The following is a 16114-nucleotide window of genomic DNA, read 5'->3' as shown; positions in this document are numbered from 1 at the left end:
CTTTTTTGTCCAGTTCTTCTGTGTATTCTTGCCACCTCTTCTTGATATCTTCTGCTTCTGTTAGGTCCATACCATTTCTGTCCTTTATCGAGCCCATCTTTGCATGAAGTGTTCTCTTGGTATCTCTAATTTTCTTGAAGAGATCTCTAGTCTTTCCCATTCTGTTGTTTTCCTCTATTTCTTTGCATTGATCGCTGAGGAAGGCTTTCTTATCTCTTCTTGCTATTCTTTGGAACTCTAGATTCAGATGTTTATATCTTTCCTTTTCTCCTTTGCTTTTCACTTCTCTTCTTTTCACAACTATGGTGGAGAGATCTGACAGAATGTGGTCCACTGGAGAACAGAATGGCACTTCAGTATTCTTGCCTTGAGAACCCCATGAACAGTGTGAAAAGGCAAAATGATAGGATACTGAAAGAGGAACTTCCCAGGTCAGTAGGTGCCCAATATGCTACTGGAGATCAGTGGAGAAATAACTCCAGAAATAATGAAGGGATGGAGCCAAAGCAAAAACAATACCCAGCTGTGGATGTGACTGGTGATAGAAGCAAGGTCAGATGCTGCAAAGAGCAATATTGCATAGGAACCTGGAATGTTAGGTCCATGAATCAAGGCAAATTGGAAGTGGTCAAACAAGAGATGGCAAGAGCGAATGTCAACATTCTAGGAATCACCAAACTGAAATGGACTGGAATGGGTGAATGCAACTCAGATGACCATTATATCTACTACTGCAGGCAGGAATCCCTCAGAAGAAATGGAGTAGCCATCATGGTCAACAAAAGAGTCCGAAATGAAGACCCAGCACAGCCAAAAATAAATCAATGAAATTTCTCTTAAAAAAAAAAAAAAAAAAGCTAATAGCTCTAAAAAAGTAATCAATGTTCTCTCATGATAGAAATTCTCAAGAAACTGCAGAGAAGGAGCCTATCTTAACACAATGAAGGCCATTTGTGACAAGCCCCCAGGTCACATCACACTCAGTGGTAAAGGCTTTTCCTCTAAGATCAGGCACAAGGGGGCCCACTCTCACCCCTCCTGCTCAGCACAGTACTGGAAGTCCTAGCCAGAGCAATCAGGCAAGAAAAAGAAATAAAAGGCATCTAATTTGGAAAGAAAGAAGTGAATCATCTGTTTGCAGATGACATGATTTTATATGTAGAAAACCATGAAGACGTGACCGAAAAACTGTTAGAACTAATAAACAGATTCAGTAAAGGAGAAGGTGGAAGAGGATGAGTTGGTTAGATAGCATCACTGGCTCAATGGCCATGAATCTGAGCAAACTCCGGGAGACAGAGGACAGAGGAGCCTCAAGTGCTATAGTCTATGAGGTTGCAAAGACTCGAACACGACTTAATGACTGAAAATCAACAACTGGCATAAAAGCAGATGCACAGACCAGTAGAACAGAACTGAGAGCCCAGAAATCAACCCCTGTGTATACAGTCAACTAATGTGAAAGGGAGCCAAGAATACCCAATGGAGAAAAGAGTCTCTTCAACAAACGGTACTGGGAAAACTAGATATTCAAAAGAACAAGAATGAAATTAGACACATATCACATACCACTCACAAATTAACTCAAACTTGATTAAAGACTTAAGATGTAACCCCTGAAACCACAAAACTCCTAGAAGAAAACACGGGGAAGAAGCTCCTTAACATTGGTGTTGACAATGACTTTTCTGAATATACGAGAAGTATAAGCAACAAGCAAAGATAAACAAGAGGGACTACTTCAAACTAAAAAGTTTCCAGACAAAAGAAAAAAAAATCAACAAAGTGAAAAGCAAACCTATGGAATGGGAGAAAATATTTGAAAACCATTCATCTATTAAGAGATTAATTTCTAAAATATACTAGGAACTCCTACAATTCAATAGCAAAAAAAAACAAAAAAACCCCCATATTTTAAATGGGCAGGGGGACTGAATGAGCATTATTCCAAAGCAACATACAAATAGTCAACAGTACATGAAAAGATCAAATCCCTTATCATTATACATATCCCTTATGATTATACAGAAGTGACAAATAGATTCAAGGGATTAGATCTGATAGACAGAGTGCCTGAAGAACTATGGACAGAGGTTCACAGCATTATACAGGAGGCCGTGATCAAAACCATTCCCAAGAAAAAGAAATGCAAAAAGGCAAAATGGTTGTCTGAGGAGGCCTTACAAATAGCTGAGGCAAAGTGAAAGGCAAAGGAGAAAAAGAAAGATATAACCATCTGATACAGAGTTCCAAAGAATAGCAAGAAGAGATAAGAAAGCCTTCCTCAGCGATCAGTGCAAAGAAATAGAGGAAAACAACAGAATGGAAAGACTAGAGATCTCTTCAAGAAAATTAGAGACACCAAGGGGAACACTTCATGCAAAGATGGGCTCGATAAAGGACAGAAATGGTACGGATCTAACAAAGAAGAAGATATTAAGAAGAGATGGCAAGAATACACAGAAGAACTATACAAAAAAGATCTTAATGACCCAGATAACCACGATGGTATGATCACTCACCTAGAGCCAGACATCCTGGAATGGGAAAGTCAAGTGGGCCTTAAGAAGCATCACTATGAAGAAAGCTAGTGGAAGTGCTGGAATTCCAGTTGAGCTATTTCAAATCCTAAACGATGATGCTGTGAAAGTGCTGCACTCAATATGCCAGCAAATTTGGAAAACTCAGCAGTGGCCACAGGACTGGAAAAAGTCAGTTTTCATTCCGATCCCAGAGAAAGGCAATGCCAAAGAATGTTCAAGCTACTGCACAATTGCACTCATCTCACACACTAGTAAAGTAATGCTCAAAATTCTCCAAGCCAGGCTTCAACAGTACGTGGACAGAGAATCTTCCAGTTGTTCAAGCTGGATTTAGCAAAGGCCTCTGCCAATATCCACTGGATCATCAGAAAAGCAAGAGAGTTCCAGAAAAACATCTACTTCTGCTTCACTGACTACACTAAAGCTTTTGACTCTGTGGAATCCAACAAACTGTGGAAAATTCTTCAAGAGATGTGAACACCAGACCACCTTCCCTGCCTCCTGAGAAAGCTGCATGCAGGCCAGGAAGCAACAGTCAGAACCGGACATGGAACAAGGGACTGATTCTAAACTGGGAAAGGGGTATGTCAAGGCTGTATATTGTCACCCTGCTTATTTAACTTCTATGCAGAGTACATCATGCGACATGCAGGGCTGGATGAAGCACAGGCTGGAATCAAGGCTGCAGGGAGAAATATCAATCACCTCAGATATGCAGATAACACCACCCTTATGGCAGAAAGTGGAGAAGAACTAAAAAGCCTCTTCATGAAAGTGAAAGAGGAGAGTGAAAAAGCTGACTTAAAACTCAACATTCAGGAAACTAAGATCATGGCATCCAGTCCCATCCGTTCAGTCAGTTGCTCTGTCGTGTCACTCTTTGCGACCCCATGGACTTCAGCACACCAGGCTTCCCTGTCCATCACCAACTCCCAGAAGTCACTCAAACTCATGTCGATCAAGTCAGTGATGCCATCCAACCATCTCATCCTCTCTTGTCCCCTTCTCCTCCTGCCCTCAATCTTTCCCAGCATCAGGGTCTTTTCCAATGAGTCAATTCTTCACATCAGGTGGCCAGAGTATTGGAGTTTCAGCTTCAGCATCAGTCCTTCCAACAAATATTCAGCATCAGTCCTTTCCTTTAGGATTGACCGGTTTGATCTCCTTGCAGTCCAAGGGACTCTCAAGAGTCTTCTCAGTTCAAAAGCATCAATTCTTTGGCACTTAGCTTTCTTTACAGTCTAACTCTCACATCCACACGACTACTGGAAAAACATTAGCTTTGACTAGACAGACCTTTGTCAGCAAAAGTCTCTGCTTTTTAAAATGCTGTCTAGGTTGGTCAAAGCTTTTCTTCCAAGGAACAAGGTCTTTTAATTTCATGACTGCAGTCACCATCTGTAGTGATTTTGGAGCCCCAAAAAATAAAGTTTCTCACTGTTTCCATTGTCTCCCCATCTATCTGCCATGAAGTGATGGGACCAGATGCTATGATCTTAGTTTTCTGAATGTTGAGTTTTAAGCCAACTTTTTCACTCTCCTCTTTCACTTTCATCAAGAAGCTCTTTAGTTCTTCTTTGCTTTCTGCCATAAGGGTGGTGTCATCTGGACCATGTTTTGTCAGAACTCTCCACCATAACCCATCCGTCTTGGGTAGCCCTACATGGCATAGCTCATAGTTTTACTGAGTTAGACAAGGCTGTAGTCCACACGTCCGGTCCCATCACTTCATGGCAAATAGATGGGAAAACAATGGAAACAGTGACAGACTTTATTTTCTTGGGCTCCAAAATCAGATGCAGATGGTGACTACAGCCATGAAATTAAAAGATGCTTGCTCCTTGGAAGAAAAGCAATGACCAACCTAGACAGCATATTAAAAAGCAGAGACATTACTTTACTGACAAAGCTCCACCTGGTCAAAGCCATGGTTTTTCCAGTAGTCATGTATGGATGTGAAAGTTGGACTATAAAGAGAGCTAAACACCGAAGGATTGATGCTTTTGAGCTGTGGTGTTGGAGAAGACTCTTAAGAGTCCCTTGGACTGCAAGGAGCTCAAACCAGTCAATCCTAAAGGAAATCAGTCCTGAATATTGATTTGAAGGACTGATGCTGAAGCTGAAACTCCAGTGCTTTGGCCACGTGATGTGAAGAGCTGACTCATCTGAAAAGACCCTGATGCTGGGAAAGATTGAAGGCAGGAGGAGAAGGGATGACAGAGGATGAGATGGTTGGATGGCATCACCGACTCAATGGAGTTGAGTTTGAGCGAGCTCTGGGAGTTGGTGAAGGACAGGGAAGCCTGGCATGCTGCAGTCCATGGGGTTGCAGAGTCAAACACAACTGAGCGACTGAGCAGAGCTGAACATGAAAAGGTGTTCAACATCACTGATCAACACAGAAATGCAAATCAAAACCAGCATTTCTAGTTCACTCAGGAAATAATAGCTCACCAATTAGAAACCTATGAGCGTAGACCAACAGAAGCCTTAGGTTAAGAAAAACAGCCTGACGACAACTCAAGGGCTTACCTCACAAGCCTTACACAGCTTGACTTGGTGCTAGAGCCTGAGACTTAGAGTCAGACCAGTGGGGTTCAGATCCCCAGCTGGTGGCCTTGGCCCTGGCCTGGCACCCTGCTGGACCACGGTGCCCTGAATGTAGAGCCGAGATGCAAATACCACTGAGAGGAGGGAGCTGCCCGAGCTGGCAGAGAAAGGGCTTGCCGCTGTGGGCATCCTCCGTGCCATGAAGAGGGGCCTCACTGCAGAAGAGGGGGCCCGGCTCTCAGGGTGGAGGAAGGAGCTGCTCCCTGGAAACCTGCACAGACCCAGGCAGGGCAGTGGGTGGAGGTGATGCTCTTACCCACTGGGCACTCCTTTCTCCTCGTCGCTCTCATACTCTGCAAGGACCAGCTCTTCCTCCCCAGAGGCCACCTGCTCAGGCTCTGTGCCTGTGGCCAGCATCTCACTGCTGAGCCGGAGCAGACGCTCTGTTTCCTCATCTTCCTGTCTCTGCGGGGCAAAGAGAAAGAAACCTTGGTGCTGGTGCCCCACCCACAATGAGGCAGCATCAGGCAGCCATGGCCAAGGGCAGTGCGCCTGCCATTGACATGGGCCTCAAGCGACTGGTGCCAATGCCCCAGGATCAGTCCTTCAGCTCAGGCTGCCCCGCTCCCAGGGAAGGGGCTGAGGGCCCGGCTGCTCACCCCGACCAGCTGCGCGGGCAGACGCTGCCTGGACGTGGTCCCAGGGACCACACTCACCATGCGCTTGGCCGCAAACCGGAGCTTCGCGTTGTGACGGATCTGCTGCAGACGCTCTTCTCGCTTCTTCCTCCGGACCTGCTCCTCCTGGAGTGGGGGAAGCCAGAAGGGAGACTCCTGCAGGAAGCCCTGGAGCAGGCCGCTTCTGGAGCCGGGGTGCCCCAGTCCAGGGCTTTTCGCCTCTGGGCAGCCTGCCCTGCCCTGCTGGCCTCCAGTCGGCTGCAGCATGGCCAGCAGACCCTGAGCCCCCAGGCTCGCTGTAGAAAGGACACACTCTCCATCCAGCATGGCCCTTAAGGCGTCCGGCGCCAGGGAAGCCAGGTCCGTGCTACCACTGGCAACAGTGCGGTTCCTCTCCCAGCAATGAAAGGAACTGCTGGTAAAGAACCCACCTGCCAATACAGGAGACCCGGGTTTGATCCCTGGGTTGGGAAGATCTCCTGGAAAAGGGAATGGCAACCCACTCCAGTATTCTTGTCTTGAGAACTCCATGGACAGAGGAGCCAGTGAGCTACAGTCCATGGGGTCGCACAGAGTCAGACACGACTGAATCGACTTAGCACGTACTCATGAACGCCAACCTAGAGAAAGCCTGGTGACATCAGCTTACCACAGACAGTAAAGGCGCAGCACCATCCACCCGGGAGGTGGCCAGAGGACCCATAGCAAGGACACAGGCTGTCCGGCCTTGGGATTCACCTGACGTCACCCGGACGCCCCATTTCCCAGATTGCCCCACTTCCCATAACCCAATCTCACCTTCAATCGGTCCACCAAGTCCCTTTCTTCCTTCTTCTGCACAAACTGAGTGATCCAGTCGGGCTCTCCGGTGGCCCCTGGGGTGCCTGGGCTCCCCTGGCAGGAGGATGGGAGACCCAGGGCTGGGGCCAGCCCATTGTGTGAGGCCGGGGCTCCAGCCCCCAGCAGACGCTCCTCCTCTTGGCGTTTCTTCTGTTCAAAGTCGCGGAGCCAGGAGAGGGCCCCGCAGATGAGACTTAGGGATTTTCCCTACAGGCAGAAAAATCCTCTCAGACATAGAAGCCAAGAGACCCAGCTTCCTGAATGACCTTTCCTGTCGTAATAAAGCATCTGACGTTTAGTATCAGAGGGTGCTCCAAGACCTGCTTCTGAAAGGAAGAAAAGGGAAGGGAACTGGCCTTTTCCTAGATCACAGCTAAGAAAAAAAATATATATAAAAGTGAAATTCTTTAATTTTATGTCTTCACTGTTCTTCAAAGAATAAAAGAGGCTTATCAAACTACCTGTAAGTACCACAAGTCATCACAATGAGAAGAATGGCAGAAACTGAATAAATAGCCCAGAAAATGAATTAAGGCTCCCCCACCGAAAGGGGCACGTCATGAAATCCTGGATACAACCTGCTGAGGCAGAGATGCAGTCAACACATCTGTGCAGACAGAAGGTGATTGGCCCCGGGAGTCCCAGTGCTATGAAATTTTGAAGCAAACCAATTGCTCTGGAGAATACATCTATTGGTTTAAACTTCAGACTTTTCCCTGGGGGTCCTTGATGTGCATTGCATTGTGTCCCCCTGACCCCAGTGTCTCAGAATGCGGCCCCACTAGAAAACAGACATCCTGAGTTAAGAGAGGGTGGGCCCTGATCCGGAGGAACAGCGTCTGTGTGTATGTTCTCAGTCGCATCTGATTCTGTGCAACCGCATGGACTGTAGCCCAGCAGGTTTCTCTGTCCATGGAATTTCCCAGGCAAGCATACTGGAGTGGGTTTCCATTCCCTTCTCGAGGGGATCTTCCCGACCCAGGGATCGAACCCATGTCTCTTGCATCTCCTGTGTCGACAGTCAGGTTCTTTACCAGCTGAGCTACCAGGGAAGCCTGTATATACAACAGTACCCTTGCATAGTAAAAAGGGGAAATGTGGACACAGAAGCAACGAAGGCAGACAATGTGAAGAGACGGGAAGAAGCTTGCTGTCCACATGCCCAGGAGAGGGGCGTGGACAGATCCTTCCCCCAGGCCCTCAGGAGGGACCTTGCTGACACCTTGATTCTGGACGTCTCCAGACGTGAGACCATAAATTCCCACATTTACTCCACTGTCTGTGGTGTTTTCTCACGGCAGCCTGGGCAGGCAGGCAAAGAGGATGACTGTATGATGAGCTGTAATGTTGAGACACCGCTGGATGGTGAAGAGAAGAACAGGTGTAAGTACGCTGAAAGTGACACAAACCTTTAAAAGACAACTGCTGACTTAAAAGTTATTCAAGAGAGAAAAAAAAAGAGACCGAAGATATGTAACTGCAGCAGGAGGGTGGGCAGAGGGAGGGGAAAGAGGTGGTCAGAAAGCTCCATCTTACCTATGGCAAAGAGGCCCCAGTGACCACAGCCAATAAAGCGAAAAACAGCAGCATCGGCTTGTGATTTCAACATATGCAGACCAACGGTGTTTAAGAAATAGATAAGACAGGTCAAAGCACCAGCCCAAGGAACCAAGTTTGATAAATGTGACTTTTTAAACTACACATACTGTTCTCTGATTCAACGTTTCGTGTGACTTTAAAGACAGGAGGACAAGGGACCTCCCTGGTGGTCCAGGGGTTGAGACTCCGTGCTTCTAAAGAGGGGGTGCAGGTTTGCTCCTTGGTCGGGGAGCTAAGATCCACATGCTGCATGGCGTGGCCAAAAATAAATAAATAGAGCTTCCCTGATGGCTTAGTGGTAAAGAATCCGCCTGCCAATGCAGGAGACACAGGTTCCATCCCTGATCTGGGAAGATCCCACATGCCCCAGAGCAACTAAGCCCATGCACCACAGCCGCTGAGCCTGTGCTCTAGAGTCTGGGAGCTGCAGCTACTGAGGCCCACATGCCCTAGAGCCCATGCTCTGCTACAAAAGAAGCCACTGCAATGAGAAGCCTGCACAGTGCAACTAGAGGGTAGCCCCCACTGACCACCAGAAAAAAGCCAAAGCAGCAAATGAAGACCCAGCAGAGCCAAAAATAAACATTAAAAAATTATAAAAAAGAAAAAAAAAAGAGAGAGAGGAAAAGATGCTTCATGACATCAGGTGAGGCAGATGGTCAGATGAGGACTTGAATGTCCTCAGATCTATTTACAGGAAGCCGCTTCTGATCCCGGTCAGTCTTTCGGTGGGTTGGGAGGGGAGAAGTCCCATGCGCTGCATTATTTATTTATTTTTGGCCATGCTGCATGGCACCTGGGATCTTAGTTCCCCAACCAGGAATCAAACCCATAACCCTGCAGTGGAAGCGTGCACTGGCTATAAATGGAGGGCTGGAGACTGGCAGAAAGATGCTGCTTTAACAACTCCTCAACCCGCAGAGCATCCTCGTCCCACACAACATCCTCATCCGCATAGCAACTTCGTGATCCACACCGTGTGAATCGGCAGGAGGGAGTCCCTCCCACTCACTGCGTCTGAAGGAACAAAACGGAACCAGGAGAGCAGCCCCGTCTGTGTCTCCCCAGGAAAAGATGACACACTCCCATCGGCGGATGAGAAGACATGAGTCACTTTCCTCTGTTCATTCAGTCAACACACACATTACCACCCCGGGCCAGCTAGGCCAAGCTCCCCAGGTGGCAGGGGCACAGAGGCAAGGCCCGAAAGGTCCTCCAGGTCACAGCCACGCCCGCACGGGCAGCCCGCTGTCGCATGGCACTCGCTGCAACAATAAAGTGCAAGAGAGGAGCCGGACCCCAACAGTCCTCAGTGGTCAACCTCCAATAAACCCCCTCCTTCCAGGCAAGGAAGGAAAACTGCGGGGCTCCAGACGGGGTTACTCTGGCCCTTGGTGACCCAGTTTGTGGAGAATAAACCCGTGTTTGATCTGTGAGTAAGCCAGACTAATTTCTATGTTTCTCAGTTGTGTGCCCAGAGTAAGAGGGAAGGTTTCAGTGCTCCGAGTTGTGGTTTCCACGGCCATTCAAATTCTCATTTGCCTCTAGCCTAATTTTTCTGTGATCCCAGGGCTGTGTTCAACTGTTTAATAGACAGGAGTGACTTACTCAGAATGATAAATAGAAAGAACAACCTTTCTAAGCTTCACACCATGACTCTCTGTGCAGGCAGATGAGCATGCTCTGGTGGCCTCTGACTTGTCATCAGCGTCTCCCCAGACCTTCTCGGGCCCCCACTGGTCATACTTACAGTGCCGGTTGGACTCTCAAATATCCCAATCTTGCCAGCCTCCAGCACCTGGTACAGTGCTGCCATGAAGTCTTTCTGGATGGCATATGGTGTGAAGGGAAACGGGAAGTGGATGCCACCAGCCTCCTGGGTCTCGTCAGCCATAATCCTGGAGGGAAAGAAAGCCAGCAGCTCTCTGATGGACAAGTACTGGCCTGAGATCTAGAACAGTTCCTAAGAGCAGCTTTAGTACTAGTTACCCACTTTCTCCCCAGAGGGGACCATTTTTGGCAAGCAAAGATCTCTCCAACTGTGGGCCTCTCCACGAGGCCTGGCCAGAGTCGCAGTTCATCCAGAGACACTCATCAAAACTGGACACGGGGGAATTTGGCCCAGGCAGCCCTAACAGAAACCCCTGCCGCTCCACCTGCCTGCACACCTTTCTAAGGGCCTGGAGATTTCCCCTGGATGGCCTGTCATTATATCTCCAGCCATTTACGCTTTCTCTCCCGGCCACGCCTCCCAGCCACGCCTGCATGGGAGAAGCCTAATGGCTGCAGAAATAATGACACACCTCCCGGCCACGCCTCCACGTTCCGTTTTCCTCTTCTTCTGACCCTGGTTTCTCTGAGACAGCTCTTACACACCCTTTCTTCCTTTAATCACCATCTTCCATCCTGGCCCCCGCTCTTTCTCTTTGGAAGTCACTGCTCTGAGCTAGGTAAACGGGACCAGCTCACCTCAGTACAAATATGAATAAATCTAAATCCCAGGTACACCTCCGCTACACAAGTGGCCTCAGGAAGACCAGTGACCACGTTGATTCACTTATGAGGAGAGGGAGTTGCACGGTGTTCTTCCAGTTAAGAGTTTAGGGGTAGTTAAAATGAGGACTGAGGTGGAACGATAAAAATAAGGATGACAAAACCAGGACAGTTCAATAGCAGAGGTAGGCCTGTAATCAAAAACCCACTAAAACATGGAGGGAAAGGAGACAGGCCCTAACAAACCCAAATACCTGCCCTGTGTTAAACACTCCACAGGCCCTTCCATTTTTGTCCTCTTGTTTAATCTGCACAATACTGTAAGGATATAGTTGTTGGATTCTGACACAGAAATTAAATAACTGTTCAAAAGACTCAGCTCAGAAAGGAAACCCAGGGATCCAAGCCCAGGTTCACATGGCTGTTCTAGTCCAACTCATGTGTCAGCAAAAGAGAACTAGCATCAATAAAAGGGAGATTTACTGAAAAGATACATACTTGGAGATTAAGAATACAGCCGATCTGGGAAATCCAAGAGCAGAAGCCATGGACAGGGTAGTACTTCTTGCAGACTAGAACTGCAGAGTGGTTCAGGTTTCAAGACGGTTCCAGGAAGTCCACCAGCAGTAAATGCCTTGGGATTCCCAGTTCTTCTGCTCCAACACATGCCACGTGGGGCCTGCCCAGCCTCCTCTGCTCAATCGCTGCTTCAGCTTTACTCAGACACTAGCCTGCACACTGCCTCTGCAGCCCCTTAACCTTCTGGCTTCAGGTCCCACTGTCAAGCAAAGTCTTCTGTTTCCTAGTTCTAAATCCCAGGAGAGAAATCTGACCACCCCCTGCCCAACCCTTTTGTTTTTTATTTTTAACTGGCGTTTATTCTTTACCGTAAAGAATTCACCTGCAATGAGGGAGACCTGGGTTCAATCCCTGGGTTGGGAAGATCTCCTGGAGAAGGGAACGGCAACCCCACTCCAGTATTCTTGCCTGGAAAATTCCATGGACAGAGGAGCCTGGCAAGTATAGTCCATGGGGTTGCAAAGAGTTGGACATGACTAACACTTAACTTGTAATGATGGGAATGAGCTACATGGATACATATATATGGACACATATATCTCTTCTCTGTTGGATATCCCTCCCAGCCCTCCTCCCTCCCACCCCTCTAGGTCATCACAGAGCACCAAGCTGAGCTCCCTGTGCTGTACAGCAGCTTCCCACTATCTATTTCACACGTGGTAGTGCGTATATGTTAATCCTAATCTCCCAATTCGTCCCACTCTCCCTTCCACCCCGCGCACCGTGTCCACTTGTCCGTTCTCCACATCTGCATCTCTACCCCTGCCCTGCAAATCTCCTGTCTTTAAAGACAGATTTCTCGACAGCCTAGAGACCACTGGCTGAGCCATGATATAATCAGCCCCCATGGGCCTTGTGCCTTCCGTCCCTCTCTGCTTGGGGACTGGAGTCCTGGACATTTAGGACTCAGCTCCTCAGAGGCCTCTCACTCTATTTGCCACCCTCTAGTGGTCAAACCGGAGAAGGCAATGGCACCCCACTCCAGTACTCTTGCCTGGGAAATCCCATGGACAGAGGGGCCCGGTGGGCTACAGTCCATGGGGTCGCTAGGAGTCGGATACGACTGAAGCGACTTAGCAGCAGCAGCAGCAGCAGTGGTCAAATACCTCTCCAAACACAAACACTGCTCTGCTTTGTCATTCTTTTATCTCATTATTTGAAACACTGTATTTTTGTTGCTCATAGCTCTCAGCACTATCTGAACTTATTTACTGTCCTCCCCCACTAGAATATAAACAGCATAAAAGGAGGAACCTTGTCTGCCTTGCTCTTCCCTGCCCTAGCATTCAGGGTTGCTCTGGCACTTAGCAGGCAATCAGTAAACAGGCAATAAATGAATACCCAGTCTGAGGCAGGGGCTGTGGGAGGGGGTTTCTGTCATTCAGAGAGATGGGGAGAGAATATCTATTACTTCAGTGTCTAGTCCAACGGCCAGTTCTTTGATGGTTTCAAACTGTTTTCATATAACCTCACAACCCTATGCAGTCAGGATTTTTATTAGTTCTTTTTCACAGTTGAAGAAACCAGGGCTCAGAAAAGTTAAGTGATTTGCTCACAATCACTCAGCAAGTGCTTGAATCCAAGATTTTAACATATATCTGCCTGAGCCAGGGCTTCCCAGGTGGTTCAGTGGTTAAAGAATCCGCTTGCCAAGCAGGAGACCTGGGCTTGATCCCTGAGTCGGGAAGATCCCCCAGAGAAGGGAATAGCTACCCACTCTGGTATTCTTGCCTGGGCAGAGCAGCCTGGCAGGCTACAGTCTGTGGGGTCACAAAAGAGTTGGACACAACGAAGCGCCTAAACAGCAGCAGCAGCCTCTGAGCTCCTGAGCTATAGATTTCTAATCTTCCTCCCACCAGGGTAAGTAGGATGAAAAGACTTGGTTACCAAACTTTAGAATGACAACACGAAACAATAAAGAACAAAAGTAATTATTATTTCACTTCTCTGTGGGTGGTAATTAGGGATCTCATTATTCCAGGAGCAGCACAAGCTAAACCATAAGTGAAAAAGGGTTTAGCTAAATCCAAGGATAAAGGATTCACTAAGTGCTGTTTTAAAGATGTTTAGTATAACTTTTCCAATCTCTTCAGGCTGGTTGCCTGGACATGAGCCCACACACACACAAGTTGTCCCTAGAACTCCCCACCAGTGTGAAGACACAAGGAATGGCAATCTCATGCTCACTCAATGGGTTAAGACACACGAAGGTATCTCAGGTACAGTTCAGTAGCTCAGTCGTATCCGACTCTTTGCGACCCTATGGACTGCAGCACACCAGGCCTCCCTGTCCATCACCAACTCCCGGAGTTTACTCAAATTCATGTCCATTGAATCGGTGATGCCATCAGACCATCTCGTCCTGTCGTCCCCTTCTCCTCCGGCCTTCAATCTTTCCCAGCGTCAGGGTACACACAAGTCCTGAAAGTACTCATTTTCTCATTTTCTGTAGTCTTCGATGATCACTTATTTACCTGGGTACAAGCTTGCTACAGACAGATGGTGTTCCCCCTACCCCAAATTCATGTGTTAAAAGCCCTAACCCTCATTGTGAGGCTGTATCTGGAGAAAGAGCTTTTAGGGAGTAATTAACATTAAATGTGGAGAAGGAGATGGCAACCCATTCCAGTATTCTTGCCTGGGAAATCCCATGGATAGAGAAGCCTGGTGGACTTACAGTTCATGCAGTTGCAAAGAGTCGGACGCTACTGAGTGACTAACATTTTAACATTAAATGAAGGAGGTAATTAGGATTAAATGGAGTCCTAATGGTGGGGTCCTGTCCCCTATAGGACTGGTGGCCTTGGACTTCCCAGCCTAAAGACCTGGAGAGAGAAGTTCCCTGTTCAGGCCTCCCAGCCTATGGCAGCCTGAGCAGGTGAGACACCTGTATTCCAGGTACCATCCTACTGTTCTCCTCCTAAAGCGCTTTAACTCCACATACCTGGGAGACAACGCGGCTCTAGCTCACCTGCTGTGAATCTGGGGTGGCAGGGCTGAGAGCTGCCAGCTGGCCCCAACACCACGTCCTCGTCTTGCTTCTGTCTCCCACCCGGCTCTGCTCTCGGAGCTGTCACACTGTGTGACGATTTAGCTGCACTTTTCACGGCACTGCCTCCCACAGTTCAGTTCAGTCGCACAGTCGTGTCGGACTCTTTGCGACCCCATGAATCGCAGCACGCCAGGCCTCCCTGTCCATCACCAACTCCCGGAGTTCACCCAAACTCATTTCCATCTGTCCCAGTCCTCTTGGCCAGCCACTGCTCCACAAGGATTCGCCGAGTGGCAGGATGGCTCTGGGGGGTCAGACTGCCCAATTTGGGATCCCACCTGTATCCCCGGAGAAGGCAATGGCACCCCACTCCAGTACTCTTGCCTGGAAAATCCCATGGCAGAGGAGCCTGGTAGGCTGCAGTCCATGGGGTCGCTAAGAGTCAGACACGACTGAACGACTTCACTTTCACTTTTCACTTTCATGCATTGGAGAAGGAAATGGCAACCCACTCCAGTGTTCTTGCCTGGAGAATCCCAGGGACCGGGGAGCCTGGTGGGCTGCTGTCTATGGGGTCGCACAGAGTCGGACACGACTGAAGTGACTTAGCAGTAGCACTAGCAGCAGTAGCCTGTATCCCCGCTTAAGTCCACATCTCTGACTCCGTTTCCCCAGCTGTAGGGGGCAATCAGTTCGCGCTCAGTTGTGTCAGACTCTTTGCGACCCCATGGACTGCAGCACGCCAGGCTTCTCTGCCCAACGCCAGCTCCCGGAGTTTACTCAAACTCATATCCATCGAGTTGGCGATGACATCCAACCATCTCATCCTCTGTCATCCCCTTCTCCTCCTGTCTTCAATCTTTCCCAGCATCAGGGTCTTTTCTAATGAGTCCTGTTCTTCGCATCAGGTGGCCAAAGTATTGGAGTTTCAGCTTCAGCATCAGTCCTTCCAATGACTATTCAGGACTGATTTCCTTTAGTATGGACTGACTGGATTTCCTTGCAGTCCAAGGGACTCTGTCCTTTGCAGGAGACGGGGAACGGCGCATTCGGTGGCCCTGCAGGGATCAGCAGGTACTACCACGTGCAAAGCGCGCTCACCACCTCCGGCGGAACCGCCCCTCAGCCACCAGCTGGCGACCAGGTCCCGCCCCGCGGCCTCTCCCGCCCTCCCATTGGTGCCTGACCTGTCGATCACACGGCGACCCCGCCCCAGGACGCTTTCCCGCCACCGGCCAGTCCCGCTCCCCGGCAGATCCACCAGTCTGCCCTTTCTCATCTCGCTCCACGTTCTCGGCACCGCGCTCACCTTCCTCGGCGGGAGGGCTGCTCCGCCGAGGCCAAACCGGCGAGCAGTCCAGGCGGACGCCGCTGAACCTGAAACTCCGGCTCCTCGCCGGTGTCAGCGTCTTCCAGGGCAGCACGCCTCGCTGCACGCTCCCCCACCCACCCAGCATTGCGCATGCGCACCCCGGGGCTCGGTGGGGCGGGTCCCCGTGTTGCGCCACTACGCTTGCGCGGCAGGCTAGTCCCGGGCTCTGTCTCCATAGCCAAATAGAGCGTCCCGTCGCTGCGCTCCGGGGTCACTGCGCGTGCGCGCTCCTTGGCTTACCCTGGGGATGGAGTTCGCGTTTGGTGTCTCTGCGCGTGCCCGGCGCGTTCAGCTGGGGCGGGAACCCTAGAGGAGGGATCGTGATCTGGGATCTGTACCCTTCCTTCTCTGCGCCCTCCGCCGCCATCCGTGGGGGGTGTTTCTTTGCCAGCTGGGAGACATAAATACTGAAGGCAATGGCACCCCACTCCAGTACTCTTGCCTGGAAAATCCCATGGACGGAGGAGCC

At 49.3% G+C, this 16114-nt stretch overlaps 1 protein-coding gene across 5 annotated transcripts in view; it reads right to left on the bottom strand.

The window, feature by feature from the left end:
* Positions 1–15742, bottom strand: part of DDX11 (DEAD/H-box helicase 11) — a 31259-nt gene extending 15517 nt beyond the window's left edge. For 4 of the 5 annotated variants that reach the window (XM_059887108.1, XM_024992701.2, XM_059887107.1 and 1 more), the window contains exons 1-5: positions 15583–15741; positions 9960–10107; positions 6569–6817; positions 5810–5896; positions 5410–5558 (exon numbers count right to left, since the gene is read on the bottom strand). In XM_059887108.1, coding sequence (XP_059743091.1) covers positions 5410–5558; positions 5810–5896; positions 6569–6817; positions 9960–10107; positions 15583–15737 — 788 coding nt within the window. In that variant the 5' untranslated portion in view covers positions 15738–15741. Of the gene's footprint in view, positions 1–5409; positions 5559–5809; positions 5897–6568; positions 6818–9959; positions 10108–15582 lie in introns of all 5 variants that reach the window. The other variant, XM_059887109.1, reaches the window with a different exon arrangement.
* Positions 15743–16114: the final 372 nt, after the last annotated feature.

Source organism: Bos taurus, chromosome 5 (assembly GCF_002263795.3).
Source record: "Bos taurus isolate L1 Dominette 01449 registration number 42190680 breed Hereford chromosome 5, ARS-UCD2.0, whole genome shotgun sequence".
Classification (NCBI taxonomy): Eukaryota; Metazoa; Chordata; class Mammalia; order Artiodactyla; family Bovidae; genus Bos; species Bos taurus.
This window is presented reverse-complemented; position numbering and strand designations above follow the sequence as displayed.